The sequence below is a fragment of the Falco punctatus genome, assembly GCF_963210335.1.
Source record: "Falco punctatus genome assembly, chromosome: 1".
Lineage (NCBI taxonomy): Eukaryota > Metazoa > Chordata > Aves > Falconiformes > Falconidae > Falco > Falco punctatus.
The window spans coordinates 112,325,422-112,342,700 of NC_137580.1; the positions used below are offsets into that span (position 1 = coordinate 112,325,422).

The 17,279-nt window shown below is 44.6% G+C and overlaps 3 protein-coding genes across 11 annotated transcripts in view; 2 read left to right on the forward strand and 1 right to left on the reverse strand.

Moving 5' to 3' along the window:
- The first annotated feature begins 237 nt into the window (after positions 1-237).
- Positions 238-4,121, forward strand: TMEM97 (transmembrane protein 97). Its single transcript, XM_080374247.1, has 3 exons — positions 238-400; positions 2,307-2,451; positions 2,987-4,121. Exons 1-3 carry the CDS (start codon positions 281-283, stop codon positions 3,235-3,237), a joined length of 516 nt encoding a protein of 171 aa, XP_080230373.1. The 5' UTR covers positions 238-280; the 3' UTR covers positions 3,238-4,121.
- A 682-nt stretch (positions 4,122-4,803) lies between these two features.
- Positions 4,804-7,193, reverse strand: IFT20 (intraflagellar transport 20). Of its 2 annotated transcripts, XM_080374248.1 has the most exons (4): positions 6,856-7,193; positions 6,422-6,507; positions 5,700-5,803; positions 4,804-5,235 (listed from the first exon to the last, which is right to left on the reverse strand). In XM_080374248.1, exons 1-4 carry the CDS (start codon positions 6,980-6,982, stop codon positions 5,154-5,156), a joined length of 399 nt encoding a protein of 132 aa, XP_080230374.1. In that variant the 5' UTR covers positions 6,983-7,193; the 3' UTR covers positions 4,804-5,153. The 2 variants fall into 2 exon arrangements, 1 of the variants encoding a protein (XP_080230374.1); XR_013925805.1 differs by lacking the exon at positions 4,804-5,235 and having other exon boundaries at positions 6,335-6,507.
- TNFAIP1 (TNF alpha induced protein 1) overlaps positions 7,165-17,279 on the forward strand; it is a 98,995-nt gene continuing 88,880 nt past the window's right edge. The window contains exons 1-6 of one of the 8 annotated variants that reach the window (XM_080374231.1): positions 7,165-7,256; positions 9,574-9,914; positions 11,847-12,016; positions 13,838-13,927; positions 14,038-14,090; positions 16,519-16,714. In XM_080374231.1, the coding sequence (XP_080230357.1) occupies positions 9,698-9,914; positions 11,847-12,016; positions 13,838-13,927; positions 14,038-14,090; positions 16,519-16,714 (726 nt within the window). In that variant the 5' untranslated portion in view covers positions 7,165-7,256; positions 9,574-9,697. Of the gene's footprint in view, positions 7,455-7,565; positions 9,915-11,846; positions 12,017-13,837; positions 13,928-14,037; positions 14,091-16,518; positions 16,715-17,279 lie in introns of those variants that run through there. The other 7 variants (XM_080374226.1, XM_080374229.1, XM_080374230.1 and 4 more) reach the window with 7 other exon arrangements.

A 17,279-nucleotide genomic window follows, 5' to 3' on the forward strand; every position in this document is an offset into this window, starting at 1 on the left:
GAACGGCGCCGTGGAGCCGTAGCGGGCCGCTCTGCAGAGGACGGGCCAGGACCGGCGGCGGAGGTGGCAGTTCACGTCGGGGCTGCCGGCCCTGGCCGAGGCGTGGCAGCTGCGGCAGAGCACGGTAACGGCGGGGGGGCAGGGGGCGGCCCGGCCTTCCTCCTCCTCCTCCTCCTCCTCCTCTCCGCCCCCCCCGCTGTGGTGGCTCTCGCAGCCGCCCTGCAGCGCGGGGGCGGGGCCCGGTTGTGGGCGGGGCCGCGGGGCGCGGCCGGGCGCGGCGATGGCGGCGGCGCCGCGATGGCGGGAGCGGCTCTTCGCCCTGTACTTCCTCTCGCACATCCCCGTCACGCTGCTGGTGGATCTGCCGGCGCTGCTGCCCGCCGGGCTGCCCCCGCGGGGCGTGAGTGGGGCCGGGGCCGTGGGGCCGGGGCGTTGGGGGGAAGCGCGTTTACGCGCGGGTTTAATGGAGCCTGTGGCGTGTTCTGCAAAATCTGGTCCGTAGAGACATAAGGGGGGGGGGGGGGGGGGCGGGAGAGAAAAAAAGGCTGTAAATTTCCTACAATGAAATAGTATTTACAGATAAGTCAATGCCTGCTGCCTGCAGGGCGGCTTACATCTTTAGTCGGGTCATTCATTTGGGCAGGAGAATACGTGCAGTGGCTGATGGGCACGTTCAGCCCTGGGGCTGGTGTTACTTTCTTTTCAATGTGTAACGCAGATGTGCGCGCACGGCGCCTTTCAGTTGCACGCACAGGGGCACGCACAAGTCCCTGGTGAAGGGATGGTGGGGATGTGGCCGAGCCCCCAGCCCTGCAGGGATTTAAAAGCCCTAAAAGCAGGCGCGGTGCTTTAGAGACCTGGTTAGCGCAGGGTTAGCAGGACTGGGTGCTCTTAAAGGTCTTTTCCAACCTCAACAATTCTGTGGTAATTTCCCCAGCGTGGTATGTTGTGCGTTTCGCAGGGAAAGTAAAGTGGCACAATAAATATCATTTCTGTAAGAATGTACCTGCTGCCCTGCCTGTCCTGTACTGCGTTAACGCCCGAAGATCCTGGCAGCGCCGAGCGTGCTGCCACGTGCCCCCAGATGTGGCTGTCATAGCCTCAGTCACTCCGTGATCGTGATTTTTGCTCGTACTCCTGCCAAAGATGCAAAAGAGAATTGTTACCGCTGTAGAAGCGGGTATGCTAGTGACAAAATCTATTAGTAAAAGTCTCTGGTTTGCTGCGTTTTGAGTATGTCCTGGTTTCACCGTAGTTAAACCACAAAAAGAATAAAATTATAGAATAAACATCATAAGGTCAGTTAAAATAAATTGGATAGAAGATAATCAATTAAACTCTCATCATCGGGGTGAGATCAGCCATAACCTCTTGTACGAGCTTTACAATTAGTGAATTTTATTTTTGCCATTAGAATTGCCTGTACAATTACTCCATTATAGAAACCACCTTTAATTAATAGTTAACTAGCAAATCTCAATCTATATCTCTCCGTTCAAAGTCCACCTTAAAGCCGTGCTGGAACTTACATGTCTGTCATGGAAACTAATTGCAACTCACTAGGCCCAAGTTCTTACATCAGGCTGTTCACCTGCAGCCAGGAGTGCTGTGATCCAGCTGTAGTAACCTTAAAATTGCCTCTAGTGCAAATTTACTATGTACTTCATGGAACATGTTCATCACTTGAAAGATGTCAGAAATGCAGTCCCTATCGAAACTAAACGGCAGTGTGAAGCCTTGTGTAGCAAGGTGACATCACTTCATTTTCCCTCTGCAATGATGGCTTCATTCACCACCAGATGAGGGTCACAATTTAGGGCAGCGGGGCTGGGGAAGGGGCTGCAGCACAAGTCTGATGAGGAGCTGGGGGTGTTTAGTCTGGAGAGGGGGAGGCTTGGGGGGACCTTAGGGCTCTCTACAGCTGCCTGAGAGGAGGCTGTAGTCAGGTGGGAGTTGGTCTCTTCTAGATAACTAGCGACAGGGCAAAAGGGAGCAGCTTCGGGCTGCGCCAGGGGAGGCTCAGCCTGGGTGTCTGGAAAAATGTCTCCACCGCCAGGGTGGTCGAGCACTGGGACGGGCTGCCCGGGGAGCTGCTGGGGTCACCATGCGGGAGGCGTTTGGAAAACACGCGGATGCGGCGCTTGGGGACATGGGTTAGTGATGGGCTCGGCAGTGCTGGGGCAACGGCTGGGCTCGATGGGCTCAAAGGTCTTTTCCAACCTAAACAATTCTGTGATTCTGTGTTTTTTGCCCTGTTGCAGTTGATATTCAGTGTATTAACCTGTTGTTTTGTTCCTTTTTTTAAGCTGACAGAGTTACTACAGTGGTACGCAACCACCTTTAGAGACCCCATGATGCTCCAGCCCCCCGAGTGGTTTAAGGCGTTTATGTATTGCGAAATCTTCTTACAAATGCCCTTCTTCCCTGTTGCAGTATACGCCTTCTTAAAAGGTTGGTATAAGACAAGTGTAAGAATATGTCCTGCGCAACTTTTTGTGTGACATTTGCTTTCTGTACAGCAGAGAAAGTTTATCGGTCCGTCTGAAGCAGCGATAGGGACGTACCCTGTGGAGGGCCGTGCTATTCTCATGGCAAGTTTTATCTGAGAAAGTAGCATAGAATGAGGCCCATCAGAGAAAACCCCTGACTGTTGGCCCTCGTCAACTGCAGTTGTTTGTGTGTAACCAACATCAGCACTTGATGCCTGGCACACTTCCAAGGGAGATAAAAGTTCTGGCTCAAGCCTACCTATACATTTTGTTCTTGTAAAACTTCCACCATCACACCATTCTAAATTTCCACAAAGGTAGATAAATTTCCTGGGTCTGTTGCGACTAGTACTTACAGTTTTTTCTACTACCTATTTAATACGACTTGCAGCTTATCCTATCAGAGGTACAGCAGTTAACATTCTGTTAATTTAAAAGCCAGTGAATTCTGCTTGTTTCAAAGTACTTAGAATAGTTTCCTTTTTGCTTGTGAACAGGCAGCTGCAAATGGATAAGGACTCCTGCAGTTATCTACTCCACTCATGTAGCTACAACGTTGTTGGCTATCCTTGCACATATCCTGTTCCATGATTTCTCAAAGTCCGAGCACTTGGGACCTCAGACACAACGTGAGCGCCTAATTCTGCTGTCTATATATGTGCCATACTTGCTGATACCACTTCTGATTCTTTTTACCATGCTCTACAACCCCCATTACAACCACGTGGAGAAAAGGAAAAGGAAGTAGTCCCCTCTAAAAGCTGTACGCACAACACATACTCGTTTTGATTCAGACCCTATGCTGACGTGGTCCTCTGGGACAAACATCTGTCTGGTGGTGTTGGCTGCAACAGCTGTCACCAGGCATCTGGCTCCTGCAAGAAAAATTTGAATTGGTTTGAGTTCACAGCTCCCCTTCAGTCAGAAGCGGCTTTGGCAGGAGCCTGCACTAGCAATTCCATGTGGTTTCTGGGCACACGCAGGTGGAAGGGAACTGGCTCCTCTCCCACTGTCAGTTTTGTGTGGTGCATCTGTACTAGGAAACTGAACTTTTAACCATTTGATGTGTAACTGGGGGTGGGGAGGGGGAAGGGGAACTACAACTGGTACTTTTCTTTCAATTTTTCCAAGATGACTGTTAGAAGACCACTTTAGTAAGAAATTTGTCTTCCAAGAGCACATTCTGCAAAACTCATATAACTGATTACATACAGATTTGCAAAGCTATGATTTTGAAACATTTCAAATTGTATGACAATTCTTAACTTCCTCACCCCTTCCTTTAGAATTTCATCTTCCTTTGCTCTGCTTCAATTTTGATTAATTGTACGTGTCTGATCAGTGGTAAATGTGCCAAAATCTGGATTTATGAATGCTTAAAGTTAATTTTGACATTGAGGCATACTTCCGAGAGGACTCTGAAGTACTTCAGGAATCTTAAACAAGGATTTGTAAATTCCTCTCTTCCATGAAATCACTTCTAGTATGGAAATAAATAACTGAACGCATTAAACTGCATTTAATCTTGTTAAGGGAATGACTAAAAGGAACTTAACATGACCATGAGATTGTAGCTAGTTCACCCAGTAAATATATGCATAAGTTACAGTAAATAAAGCCTGCTACCTACTACCTATGGAAATTCTGGGGTGGTTGATCTTGGGGTTTAACTTCTCAATCTGATCTGCAAGAGTCAAACTTGGAGACTTGTGTTAAGATTGCGGGTCACTGAGAGGCTATTCAGTCACTGCCTACATATTTCAAGATGTCACTGGTATAAAATTTAAACCTTCCACAGGCTTTGAAAAGGACAACATTTCCATATTTGGTTGCCTAAAGAGAGACATAAAACACATCTATTTGCACGTCAACGTGAGGCTTGATTTTTAGATCACACGCATTCATTATTTAAATGTCACATTTGTATTTATAGTTTATAGATACTCCTGGTGTAACTGCATGCTTAGAATGGTTTGTCTCATCAGTTTGCAGTTCTGGCACTAATAATGCCCATGAAAGAGTTCAACTCTAATATTACCACCTGTATGGACATACCTCAGGCATAGTTTAAAGTTCTTAATTCTGCCGCATTTTCTGCTTTTTTGTGTGTCTGTAACTGATCCATTCTGTGAATCATAAATTTCTGGATTTTTTTTTCCCTAAGTCTATAGAAAAAATAACCTGGTCAGTACAGGTAAGTTACTGATCGTTTTGTGTTTACAAACATGAAAAACATTACATACAGGAAACCATTATGACTATCCAGGGAGTTATAAGCTCTTAAGCTCAAAAATAAAATAGCAGAAACAACTAATTCTGGTATATCCAGAAAGTCTGAAAACAATAATTTATTTCCTGATTTCTTTGAAAGAGCTGTACAATTCAAAACGTAAGAGACATAACATAGCAACAGTAGTATTTAACTAGAATTTGAACAACTGACTGTACAAAACTTTTATAAAATCGAAGGACAGAACAGTCTTTACATCTGTTAGAAAGCCCTCCTTATTGCCACTTCCAGTGTAATTCACACTGGATTAAAAGACGCTTCCATTTGTACAAACCATCTCTTCATTCGTACACAGTGAAAAATTTGCATATTTTTTAAATTCTCAGGATTCTGGAATGGTCAAGTTTCCAACTTTGTTTTTATCTTAAAATCCTTTATTTCTGAAAAATGAATTGGTCAATGAATTCGTTCTGGTCTGCTTCAATTTTACACAGAGTCTCGTACTCTATTCGGTATCTGAAAGAAAAAACAACAAATGGTTACTTGCTACGTCCAGCCCGTGTCAGTTGGATGGTTTAGCACAACGTTCTCTGGTCTGGTGAAGGGACATGAGGCTACATGTGTAAGTCAGCTGGAAAGCAGTGGCTGCATGAGTGAGACTCTGCAGTTCAGAAGAGCCTCTACAAGTCAGGCACGTGGCATACTGTGATATTTTTACTGATTTCTTCAACTGCACGATCTCATGCTGCCCCTGTTTAGTTAGCCACAAAGTCACTGGAGAATAACCTTCTATTGATGAGTGGCAGACAGGGCCTTAAGTTAACTCCAAGCGTGTGGCTCTGCATTACGCCACATGTGCTTTGTGCGCAAGAACACACCTGTCTGAACAAGTTTAGACAGTGTCCTGCAGCCAAGCACAGATGGCAAGACTGGCTTTCCAGCCTACAAAATGCCCCAAAAGCATTTAACAGAAAACTTACCTTTCCAACTGCATCTTCTTCTCAGCTATTAAAGCCTGAAGTTGCTGTTCCTGAGCTTCTCTTTGCTTTGCTATAGACTTCAGCAAATTTCGTGCACCAATGGCCTGTCGAAAGAGGACGGTCCCTGATGTATTTGTATTGAGATTTTTTTTAAAAAAATAACCCCTGTCATCACTACTAGCAGGTTGATTTTGAAGTGTTTCAGCCATGCTAACAATAAAGGAGGATGACACCTTCACACTGAATGGTTGGTGAAGAGGCTAACAGCCCCTGTAGAGGTTAGGCAGATTAAGACGTTTGAAACTTCCTTCAAACCCAAAAAACGAAAGTCACTGATTCCTTTGGAAATACAAACTGATCACTGGTGACTGGTCCTACAGATAGACAAGCTCTGGTTATAATTTCTGCTGGTAGGAGGAGTGATTAAAAAATACATGTTCTACTTATGTGCAAATACATAGACAGGCAGGGACAGTAGGACTGTTAAATGCAGGAGTAATGTGGCACTCTGAGGGTGCCAGTAAGTCTTCTGGATGTTAATACCAATTAAAAAGGCCCATGCTTTCATACTGCAGACAGACAGATGTTAAGTATCATGGAAATGCCTGTACGACACTGACAGAAAGACTGCTTACGTGGTAAAAGGAGGAAGGGAGCAATCTGGTTTTCATGCAGAGTACAGGGCAGGGTACAGGACAAGTCAGTAATTAATTGCATAGTACCTTCATCTTCTCACTTTCAGCAGCTTTTGCCAGTTGATCGACAAGTTCAATTAAGCTACCCACTATTTTTTGAAATTCGACTATTTCTGCAAAGGAAAAAAATTGTCAAGTAATATTCAAAACACACCTAAAGAAGACTAATCCTTCTACTACATGCCACCGCTTTTAGATGTGTCTTTATATGTGGGCTTTACTGCAGACAAGTAACATTTTAAGATTGTCCTTGCTGTCAGGTAGGCTATAAAAGGGGGAAGATGAGAGAAAAGCCCTGCGTGCCTGTGAGCCGCCACGGCCCTCTGTGCTCCAGTCTGCTTCCCTAACCGTTCTCCGAGCGGTGCCCGGCCAGCCGAGGGGCGCCAGCCGAGGGGCGCCAGGCCCACTGCCGCCAAGGCCGTGTCTCCCCGGGGCAGGCCGCCGCCCGGGCCGGCACTTACTGTCCAGGAAGGCCCTGCACTCCTCGCGGAGCTGCGCCGTCTGCTGAGCCACCTCGGGGTCCAGGACCCGCAGCTTGTTCAGCTCGTCGAAGTGGAGGCCCGCCGCGCCCAGCGCCGCCTGCGCCATCTCCCGGGGCCGGCCCGGGCCGCTCCGGGGGCCGCGGCCTCCGAGGACCCCGCTGCCTGACGGCACCCGGGCGGCCCTCCGCCGCTGCCACGGTGACAGGCGCGCCCGCCGCGGGGCAGGCTGGGAGCCGTAGTTCCGGCGCCGCCGCGGGGCGCTCTGGGAGCCGCGGTCCCGGCGGCGGGAGCGCTTCCGGGTTGTCGGTCGGCGACGGGGCGCGGAGGAAATGAGCTCAGCCGGGGCCGCGGCGGTGGGGCAGTGGGGCGGCCGCGGGCGGGTGAGCGCCGGGGCCGCCGCGGCTCTCCCAGGGCGGCGAGCGGTGGCCGCGGGCGGGGCCGGGCCGGGCGCCCGGCAGCAGCCGGCCCGCCGCGGGGTCAGTTCTCCGTTTGCTTTTCCAGGTGCCGGACCGGGCCCCGGAGGGAAGGGGGAGCTGGGGCAGGCGGAGTCCTCTCCCCGGACGGGCCGCCGTTCCCCGGTGCGCACAGCTTCGCCGCGTGCCGGGCCCCGCGCTTGGCGAGGCCGGAGGCTGCCTCCGCCGCGGCGGGGCCGGGGGGCGGCGGGGCCGGGGGGCGGCGGGGCCGGCCCGCCGGGGTTTCCCGGGAGCCGCCAAGGCTGAATTCCTTTTTATGGAAGTTCTCAGCAGGGAGCGTTTCCTGGCGGCGCCCGAGCTGCGGTGTCACCGCTCCAGCTTTCCTCCTCGCAGGGCAGGAAGGAAGGGACGCAGAAAGTTTTCCCTTGTGTTAATGGGATAATTAAAGGATGCATCACTGTTTACAGCAAAAGCCTCCTCGCCTACTAGTTAACGATTGCGTTCGAGTAGTAGTTGGTGCTCGCTCCCACTTGGGCTGGCTGTGTAAGGAGTCCTGTTCGTGTTTGGCTTCGTCCTGCTCGGTCAGAGCGTGAGTAAGTGCCTGAAGTGCCAGAGGTGCCTGGACACTTGGCTAGTGAACACAGATCACTGTTGGATCTGTTTGTGTCTGGATTTCTCTTTCATTGCAGGATCAGTCTTTGGAAGGAATGCTTTTGTTCTAAAAAAGGGTTTGCTCAGGGTTTAAAGCAAGGAAGGACATGGCTGACAAGCATGTAGACCAAAGTCATGGCTCTGATTTTACCAAAAGGCTTAAGTATGGGCCAGCTGAGGTGTAGTTTCTTCTGGTCTTGAGTTAGTTACTCGTAACAGGGTGTAGTGAACACCTATGACTAGTTGGAAGGAGCTGTGTTACTTGCAATGCCTGGACAATTTTGGATTGATTTCTCTATAACCCTCAGCTGCTTTGAGTAATCTAACTTCTTATCTGACACCAGGACCTTAATACACAATATTTGGTTCATACCGCTGTTACTTTCATGGCCAGTTCCATTTGTAGTGTGCCGTTGCATTGGACTTAGATTTGTACGTTGTTTGTATCATTTGCTTAATTAGAACAACTGAGTTAGGAATTGCAGAATAACATTATATATTTACGTGTTTTAAGTTCAGTAGTTATTCAGATCTCACGCAATTTTAAGATGTTATCTGTAGCTGCCAAGTAATTTGCTGTACAGACGGATGACTGTGGGTTTCTTCTCTGTTGAAAGCTGAGGTGGGGTGAGAAGAGGAATGTAGGAAGAATAGCAATATAATTAGCAGGTTGTTATGTTTATTTATAAAAGGTTATTCATGTGCCATAGGCACAGAACAGATGGGAGGAGATTATCTGTAGTCTGAAAGAGTTTTAAAAATATAACAACAACAAAAAAAGACAACAGCAAAATGCTTTTGAGAACGATAATTAGTAGAAGACAGGTAAGAAGCTTGTATCTGTACTTTTCTGGTTGAAGAACTTCAGATCTGGCCCACTTCATTTGTTTGTTTGTATTTGAGCTTACTGTCAATGAAAAGATAAGCATAGTGCGACTGGCGAGAGAAAGAAGCCGTGAATGTCTAGCTGGCTTTTTAATTGAGACAAATATTCCAAAGACTGGCTGTTCTTGGCAGGAGGGTGTGGCATGTTAGATGGGGTTTTTTTGTTGGTTTTTTTTTTTAATTAAAACTATATTGACTGCTCGGCATTGCAGGGTGGAGGAAGAAGAGTTTTGAATGAAAGGAGTTGCCAGGAAATAACAATGTTATGGTCCAGCACTTCTGTGTTGAGGCATTTGAAGAGACGTTTGTAAATGTCTCCAGTTAAAAAACAAAACATCAGCAACAAACCCCACGCATCCAGATCCGCACCCCAGCAGAAGGAAGGGCAGAAAGCTTTTCCCCTGTGTTTCAGGTCTGCACAAAAAGAGCTGTGTTCTTTTGGGAAGCTGAAAAGGAGCCGAATTCCAGCTAGCATTTAAACTTGGCCTGCGGTACTGTATGGCGTTTGTAGTGTTGGCTGAGGACAAAATAACAGGAAGTCCAGGAAAGTTTAGCGTGCCACATTAACACAGCTATAACTCGACTGCATTATACTGCTGTGTAAGTTGTCTGAAAAACAGCTAAATCCTGTTTTGTCAGAAAGTGTGTAGATGTTTCCTTGGGAATCTACTTCAATGTGGGCTTCGTGGTTTTGTTGTAAACGGGAATTCCCAGTTTCTGTATTGATCTTACATGTTTCTGTTTCAAGGGCCCAGTGGTTATGATCGCTTCTGCCTTGCCATCCTCATCTGGTGACTTGTGACTCTTCACCAATCACGGCGGAATCCGTCAAGCCCACACTCTGCAGGGTTGTCATCTACCTACAGAAGGAGATGTCAGGCGACACGTGTCTAACCTCTGCCCTTTGTCCAGCTGCAGGGCCCAAGCCCAAAGCTTGCAGCTTCAAAGGGGGCAGCCTCGGTAACAAGTATGTGCGCCTAAACGTTGGGGGCTCTTTGTATTACACTACAGTACAAGTACTGACCAGGCACGACACAATGCTTAAGGCCATGTTCAGCGGCAGGATGGAAGTGCTCACTGACAAGGAAGGTAAGGGAAGGTCTTTTGTTGAGATTTTTGTAAAATGATTGGGGTTTGGTGGCAGTTTTTTAAAAACCTTAAGGCTGCACTCAGCTAAGGATGTAGGGAGAGATATATTCCAAAAATAACCTGGAACATTAGGTAGCAGACTCCCATTGGTGCCAGCAGTCCTCTGTGCTTTATAAAAAATGTGTTCTTTGGTTGCTAAAATTATCCAGTGGAAGGACTGGTTCTCTTTCCTGCGATTACAGCTGGTATGCAGATTGTGGATGTTGTTATGAAGACTGAACAGACAGTATGTGGGTTGTCATTTATGTCATGTAGTGGTATCGTTTGAAATGCGCATATTGGGAGGGGGCATTCAGTTTTCATTTTTAAAACTCAGAATAGCATTGCTTGCTCTGTTGAAAATTCTTTTTTTTCCTCCTTCTGGCAGCATGTTCCACTTGTGGCTTACAAAGCTGTGACAGTATTTAGCTATCGGTCAAGTAGTATGTCACCTCCTGCTAGACAGTGAGTATTGGCATTATAAAAATGCCTAATATATTATAGAGAGTAGAAAAAATAAGATGACCAGTATCAGCAGTGGCTGTGAGTGGTTTTGTTTTCCTTTGTCTAGTAGTCCAGGGCAAAATGGGACCTTAGGAACAGGGGCTGTGCCATTGTGGAGAAAAGGCCGAGAGGGGCTGGCAAGTATTTAAGCTCTTGGTGTTTCTGAACAATCACAAGCGACAGCTCTTCTGCATGCCCAGATTACATCAGTTTAAACCTGATGCACAACAGTGCATTACTTAACTGCAACAAATCCTTGTGGCTTTTGCACAGCTTTTAAACCAAGTTCCCCTTGAGCAGGCTGCATCTTGTTGAGCGTTACATACAGCTTGATCCATGTAGTCCAGCAGTTTTGTCTAAGAGCCTCAGCCTGAATGGAAAATAAAGTTCGTGTTCCAACAGCTACAGAGTCTGGCAGAGGTCAGACATCCTGTTTCCTAGTGAATGTGACGTCAGGGATGTTTTAAAATTGCAAGAACTGTCCGTCTGCTACTGCTTCCTGTGCTGCATCCCCTCTCCGCTCCCTCCTGATCTGTTTCTGTCCTGTTCTTTGCTCCGTTTGGAAACTAGAACAGCTTTTCTCCCATACTGGCTTTTCTGGACTAGTCAACCTTTTAGCATCTTTGGAACGTATCTCTCTAAGATGTGGCTGGAAAACTGCCAGATCCTTCTCCTTAGGCCACAGAACTTATCCCAAATATACTTGCTGCAGACATTTGTGGATCCTGTTTTCTAGTCTCTCCTTGGCTTTCTCAGTGGTAAGTTTCTAATTGCCCAGCCATTACACTGTAGCAGCAGTTACATTTATCCATGTGCAAATACAGTACACCTCCTTTTGCTCGGAATGTGACAAGCCTCTGAATAAAAGAAGCAACTGATCCTAACAGTAAGCACGCTTTTTTTTTTTAAAGGTTTGAATGGCTTCAACAGTCAGTTAAATAGATGTAAATTATTAGACTTTCTATATCAGTTAAAAAGGTCCATTCTTTTAATCAGAACCTAATACTGAAAAGATGAACTACATATAATCATTTTGGTCAGGCAGCCCACTGACTGTGACCAATTGATCCAATGCAGTCAGGTTCCTCCAGCAATTTTAGCGTCTTGCAGTAGGAAGCCAAGTATTTTTAGCTTTTTTGAGGCTTTTCTTTTGAGCTGTTGGAAAGTAGCGAGAACATACGGGGAGGTACCAAAGGATTGGTTCCGCCGTGAGTTTCTGTTCTGTAACCAACATCAGTTTGCTCAAAGCCAGTAAAGACTTCCACTGAATGAAATGGGAAGAGTATCGTGCAGTTTCAGGAAATGCTGGGCTTATTTAACCTCTCCAAGGAGCATTTTCTTGCCCGCTGGTGCTGACACGATTGAAATGATGTGATGGCTATTTTTCAGGCTGGATCCTTATAGACCGTTGTGGGAAGCACTTTGGAACAATTTTAAACTATCTCCGAGATGACACAATTGCACTTCCAAAACACAGACAGGAGATCAAAGAGTTGATGGCAGAAGCCAAATATTATCTCATTCAGGGGTTAGTGGACATGTGCCAAGCAGCCCTGCAGGTAAGAAATAGAAGTAGTCTGAAAAGTTTTCACAGATGTTTTGCTTAGAAAATTTACTTAAGGCAACTTGAGAGAGTGTTTCATGGCCTTAGAGGTGGCATCAAGTCCTTAGATGTACAAGACAGCCTGGAAAGAAAATGAGACAGCAGTCAAGTAGTTGCAAGAGCTTATCCAGTATGTTTATCAAAGCCATACTTATCCTTGCATTGTATGCACACCTGAGATGCTGCAGTGCTTTGAATAAGAGACAGAATTTAGTCTATGATCTCCCTGGCCATGTTTTCAGACCCATGTGCTATCATGGCACAGCCTTCCAGGCCATGGGTGTTTGTGTTCTGAAGGCACTTAGTGTAGTTAGTGAGGTGGTTACATTATTGAGGGAGCTATTTCTTTGTAAGAAGAGAAGGATTGTCCCTTGGTTAGATTATATGAATGTAGAATGTCCAAGACATAGGTTCAAGTTCCTGTCATTTTGGAGATGTCTGGTATGATGAAGGGTCCATCATTTCCCTTTGTTCTTCCATTAACTTGTCCAGCTGCCCTCTCAGAATGGGGATAGTAGCGCTTTTCTACTTCACAGGTATGCCAGGAGGATGAATAAAGCAGAAACTCTGTTCACAATTTGTGGTTTAAACAGGGGGACTGGTTCTTTTCTGTTTCCTTTTTTAAAAAAATTATGTAGGAAATAGATATGAGTTCCTCTTGTGTGAAATGAAATAAAAGCCAGAAATTTAAAGGAAGCTGATTGAATAAACATGATTATTTTGAGCGTATGTTTTAAAAGACATTACAGCATTTGTCTAAATTTCCCCTAAGTTACGTCACTTCTAATTAGATAATATTTATAGGCAGAATGGGTCTGATCTTTGAAAGCCTGGCAACTTTTTTGCTAAGTTTGAATCTTGGTGGAGAAAAATACCCATGGGATAAGCACTGAGTACTTTAAGGACTTTGTATCAGTTTTGCAAATATGTAAGCCTAGAGTAGCTTTATTCACTTAACAAGTCCCTCTGCATTCAGCTAATTGAAAGCAGCTTGTTCTGCCAACTTTTTAATAAGGTTAGGCCAGGTGCAATATATATAACTTATTATTAGACTTAAGATTGTGAAGTGCATGTTTCTTGCAGGACAAAACATAGTACTTAACAAATGCCTTGCATACTAGGTTCAACATACTTCTTGTATCCACTGAAAGAAACGCAAAGCCACACTGATGATTTCTCCTTCTGGTTAGGAATTTAAAGCCTGCCTTCTAAAACCAAAATGTTCTAAGGCTCTCCTATTAGCTATTGAGCTTTCCTTAATTTACTACATGAGGAGTCTGAAGTCACAGACTGTACTACACGCTCTTGATTGTTGCTTTTGTATCACAAGGGGCTGAAGTCCGTTTTGGTGACATGCTGTTCTTGCCAAATGTTCAGTTCATAGTGGCTGATGTTGTTATATACTGCAGCGTTTTGAGTTGATTAAAACTAGTGCAAACTCTTACTATCCTTTCCTTCAGAAAAGGATAGAATAATAAACCCACTTAAACCAAATATGACTTGAGCACAGAGTCCCTGCTATAACTAAGGACATTCACCTGCATCCCAATATTTCAATTACCACTGCCTTCTGGGGATAAGAAATCCCTCCGCTGTATTTCTGGGTTGCAGATCAAGGTAACACTGTGTGGTTACTATAGCAACACAGACTCTTACCTTGGCATCACAGGATTTGGGAACATGGCTGGAGGGGTTGGAGAAGACAGCAGCAGCAGATGTTGGCTTTAGTCTTTATCTCTTGAGTTTATTTTCTCTCCCTCTTTTTTCTTTAAAACAGGACAAGAAAGACTTGTATGAGCCTGTCTGTAGCATCCCTATTATCACATCTCCAAAAGAAGAAGAGAGACTGATAGAATCATCAATGAAAGTAACTCCTTTTCCACAACTATCCAGTGAGAAACTGAATATTTGCTAAATGTATTTGAACACAGAACTTACCTTTTCTCTTTTTTTTTTTTTTCCTTTCTCTCCCAATAGCCTGTTGTTAAGCTGCTTTATAACAGAAGCAACAACAAATACTCCTATACCAGGTATGTCAGGTTTTTTTCCCCACTGTAATGGGAAAGTTTCCTTTTGGCTATGGGAGTGGAGGAAGATATGGTATGATCTAACGGGATTTTTTTTGCTTACAGCAGTGCTCATCTATGGATGAGTGCAGTTATTTTTGCCTGATGTGAATCTAAATGCAAGGAGAACACAACAAACTGTATCTGTTGAAGTCTAGCGTACAATTCAGTTGAGTGAGAAAGATGAATGGAAACAAGGGCTAAGAGATAAGAATGACGAGGCTATTAATATTGGCTGGAACTAGATGTAACTTAGGTAATGCAGGACAAACTCGTAACCAGAGCGTTACCTTGTCAATCAATGCAAAGCTAATGCAGCCATGATCCTGACCTTATCATCTTAGCTTTACTTTTCAGTCTGCACATACCTCTGACAGCACTCTTTGACCAACAGACATTCTTGATGTTCCAGTGCCTCTAAATGAATTGATTATTTGGTTACAAAGGAAAGTACCTGTTTTGCTCAGGAACAACTCACATAGGGCCAGGTCAAGAATTTACTGGCTTTCCTCCTATATAAAGGAACATTACATATTTTGTTTTATGCTGTAACTGTCGTGATCCCTTTGTTACAATGCTATCAGTATGGCTTTGGATTTTCCCAAACAAGCCATTGAAGTGATGGGAGTCATCCTTTATGCTATGGAGAATCCTCATTTTCGGCCTTTTCAGCCTGAGATGCAATCGTGGAAGCTTTTTTCTCCAGACAAACTGATTGTCTCTGTTACAGAGATTGATTCTAACAATCATGATATTTCAGGTAGTCAGGAAATGCTACCTGCGGGAGTACTGAAGAGCAGCCCATTTTTCAGGAGACCGCATTCTGTATCTGCCAGTCGAATTGGACTCCTCCCTGTGTTACCCTTTAGCTTACAGCAGTGATGCTAAAGCAGGCACAGAATAGCATGTCACCATGGGTCTGCAAATGTAAACGTACTAGTAATGAGAGCAACAGAATCCTAGATACCAGGAGGGTGCTGGTATCTCAGCTAGCTGTAGGGTTCTAATTATTCCTTGCACATGACTCTGCATGCTTTGATGGTGTTTAAATGAGGTGTCTTTATTTAAAAGTCCACACTGGCTACTAGCAAGCAAAGAATTCTTTCCTTCTGTTCTTCCCAATCAGCAGTATAAAAAGAGCTTTCTCAGTTACATCATCAGTGTGGTCTACTAACATCAATGGATGAAGACTTCCACATTCTTTTCCCAGCGCTGCTACTTGATAGGGACTGGGACTTGTAACTGGCTGAATGAATCCCAGATTGCTTTATCAAATGATCCTTAGGAACTGAAGGTTTTGTCTGGCTGTTCATCATTCTTTTTTGATTTAGATCTGAACAGAAATGCTTCTCAGACTAAGTATTTTATGTAAAGCGCAGTTGGCTGTTCTTACTAGCAGTGTCTCGATTCACAAGGATTTCATAACCACCTGGGACCACTTGCAAAAGGTTACTGCATACAAGAGTATGATGTCATCTCTCTAGGTAGATTTTTGGCAGTAAGGTGTGAACCTTGAGCTTCTGGGTCCAAAGAGGAATTTTACTGTTAAAGCTAGCAAAGGTAGCTTTGTTGTCTGGGCAGTAATATGTTCACTGATTTCCACACACCTGCACAGTATTGCCCAGCCACCTACAAAAAGAGACAAAGGGGCACAGAGATACGTATTTTTGATACAGCTGTCTTTGATGTCAGAGGAGTAAAGCTTTTAGGTTTGGTTGGTTTTTTTGTTTTTGTTTACTTAATCAAATTGGACATTGATTGGCTATGTTGTTATTATTTAAGTAAAATATTTTAAATTCTAAGAATAGCTTTCTGGTAACCTTACTTGATTTTAAAGCTATAATACAACGTGTATTGGTTGTTTTACAACATCTAGAACTTGTTTTGAAAAGTAATTAAGATCCTACATTGTGTTGGCTGTCAATAAAACAGTTTCCTAAATAAGTTATTCACCCTGGACATCTGTATATGGTATCACTAGCGTTATGTGCAGAACACCTTGCTTTTCAGCTGGCCTTCCAATGTGTTGACTCTGGACTCTTGCTGTTAGTAGGCTAAAGAGAACTGCAGTTAACATGGGACTTAATTGTATTGCACGTCAGTCAAGATAGTCGTAGTTGATGTAATAATTTGGGAAATTGTGCTGTCATTATTAATTATAAAACTTGGCCTCTAAAGGCTGGTGTGTTTGCTCATGGGGATTAGAGCATCTCATTTGTATCTGAAATTGGCTATTACCCTGTCTTTTCTTAGCAGCACGTGGCAATGATTCACTACTTATTTGTATTCTGCAGTTAGATCAGTGCTTAGAACTGTGGTGGAATAGGCGTATAAATTCTGTAGAGATGGCCAGCTGAAAAAACGTATTCCTTCTTTTGTTGCTGTGTTTCAGTAATTCAGATGACAACTTGCTGAAGAACATAGAACTGTTTGACAAACTCTCTCTTCGATTCAATGGCAGAGTTCTTTTCATTAAGGATGTTATAGGGGATGAAATCTGCTGCTGGTCTTTCTATGGACAGGGTCGGAAACTTGCTGAAGTCTGTTGTACCTCTATAGTGTATGCTACAGAGAAGAAGCAAACCAAGGTAATGGAGTTTTACCCACCTTTCTTTTAGGGTTTAAAAAAAAAATCAGTTGATGATACATTGCAGAAGGATACAGATTTTTGTATCACTTAAGCCAAATTGCTAGGGCCAAGCAATATTGCTTATAGGAAAAGATTTGATACCAGCTCTCCTGAATATTGGCTGGAATTGATGGTCAGTGACATCAGAATTACTAGGATGGCTTGCTGCTTAGGGGTCTGCAGGATGAGCTGTGTTTTGTTAGAAGATGCTGCATACTAGATAGAATTCAGAGAAGGCTAAATATGGTAGCAGTTCTGAAGAAGAAAAGACTTCTTCTGTCTTTTCTGAAATTCTGAATTTCTGAAAGCATGTGCATTTAAAAACCAGTCTCCTAAAGCTGATGGACTTTCTGTCCCTAAAGCATGTAAATGCCTTCAAATTCTCTAATTAAATGAAGATCTAATTCTGCTCCTAATTATACCTACATAAGTTTACTTCATTGCAGTTACTTTGTACTGTGTTTCATTTGCACTGATGTAATCATTGCGTGTAATTGGACTACATGGTTGTGCCTGGGAGTAGA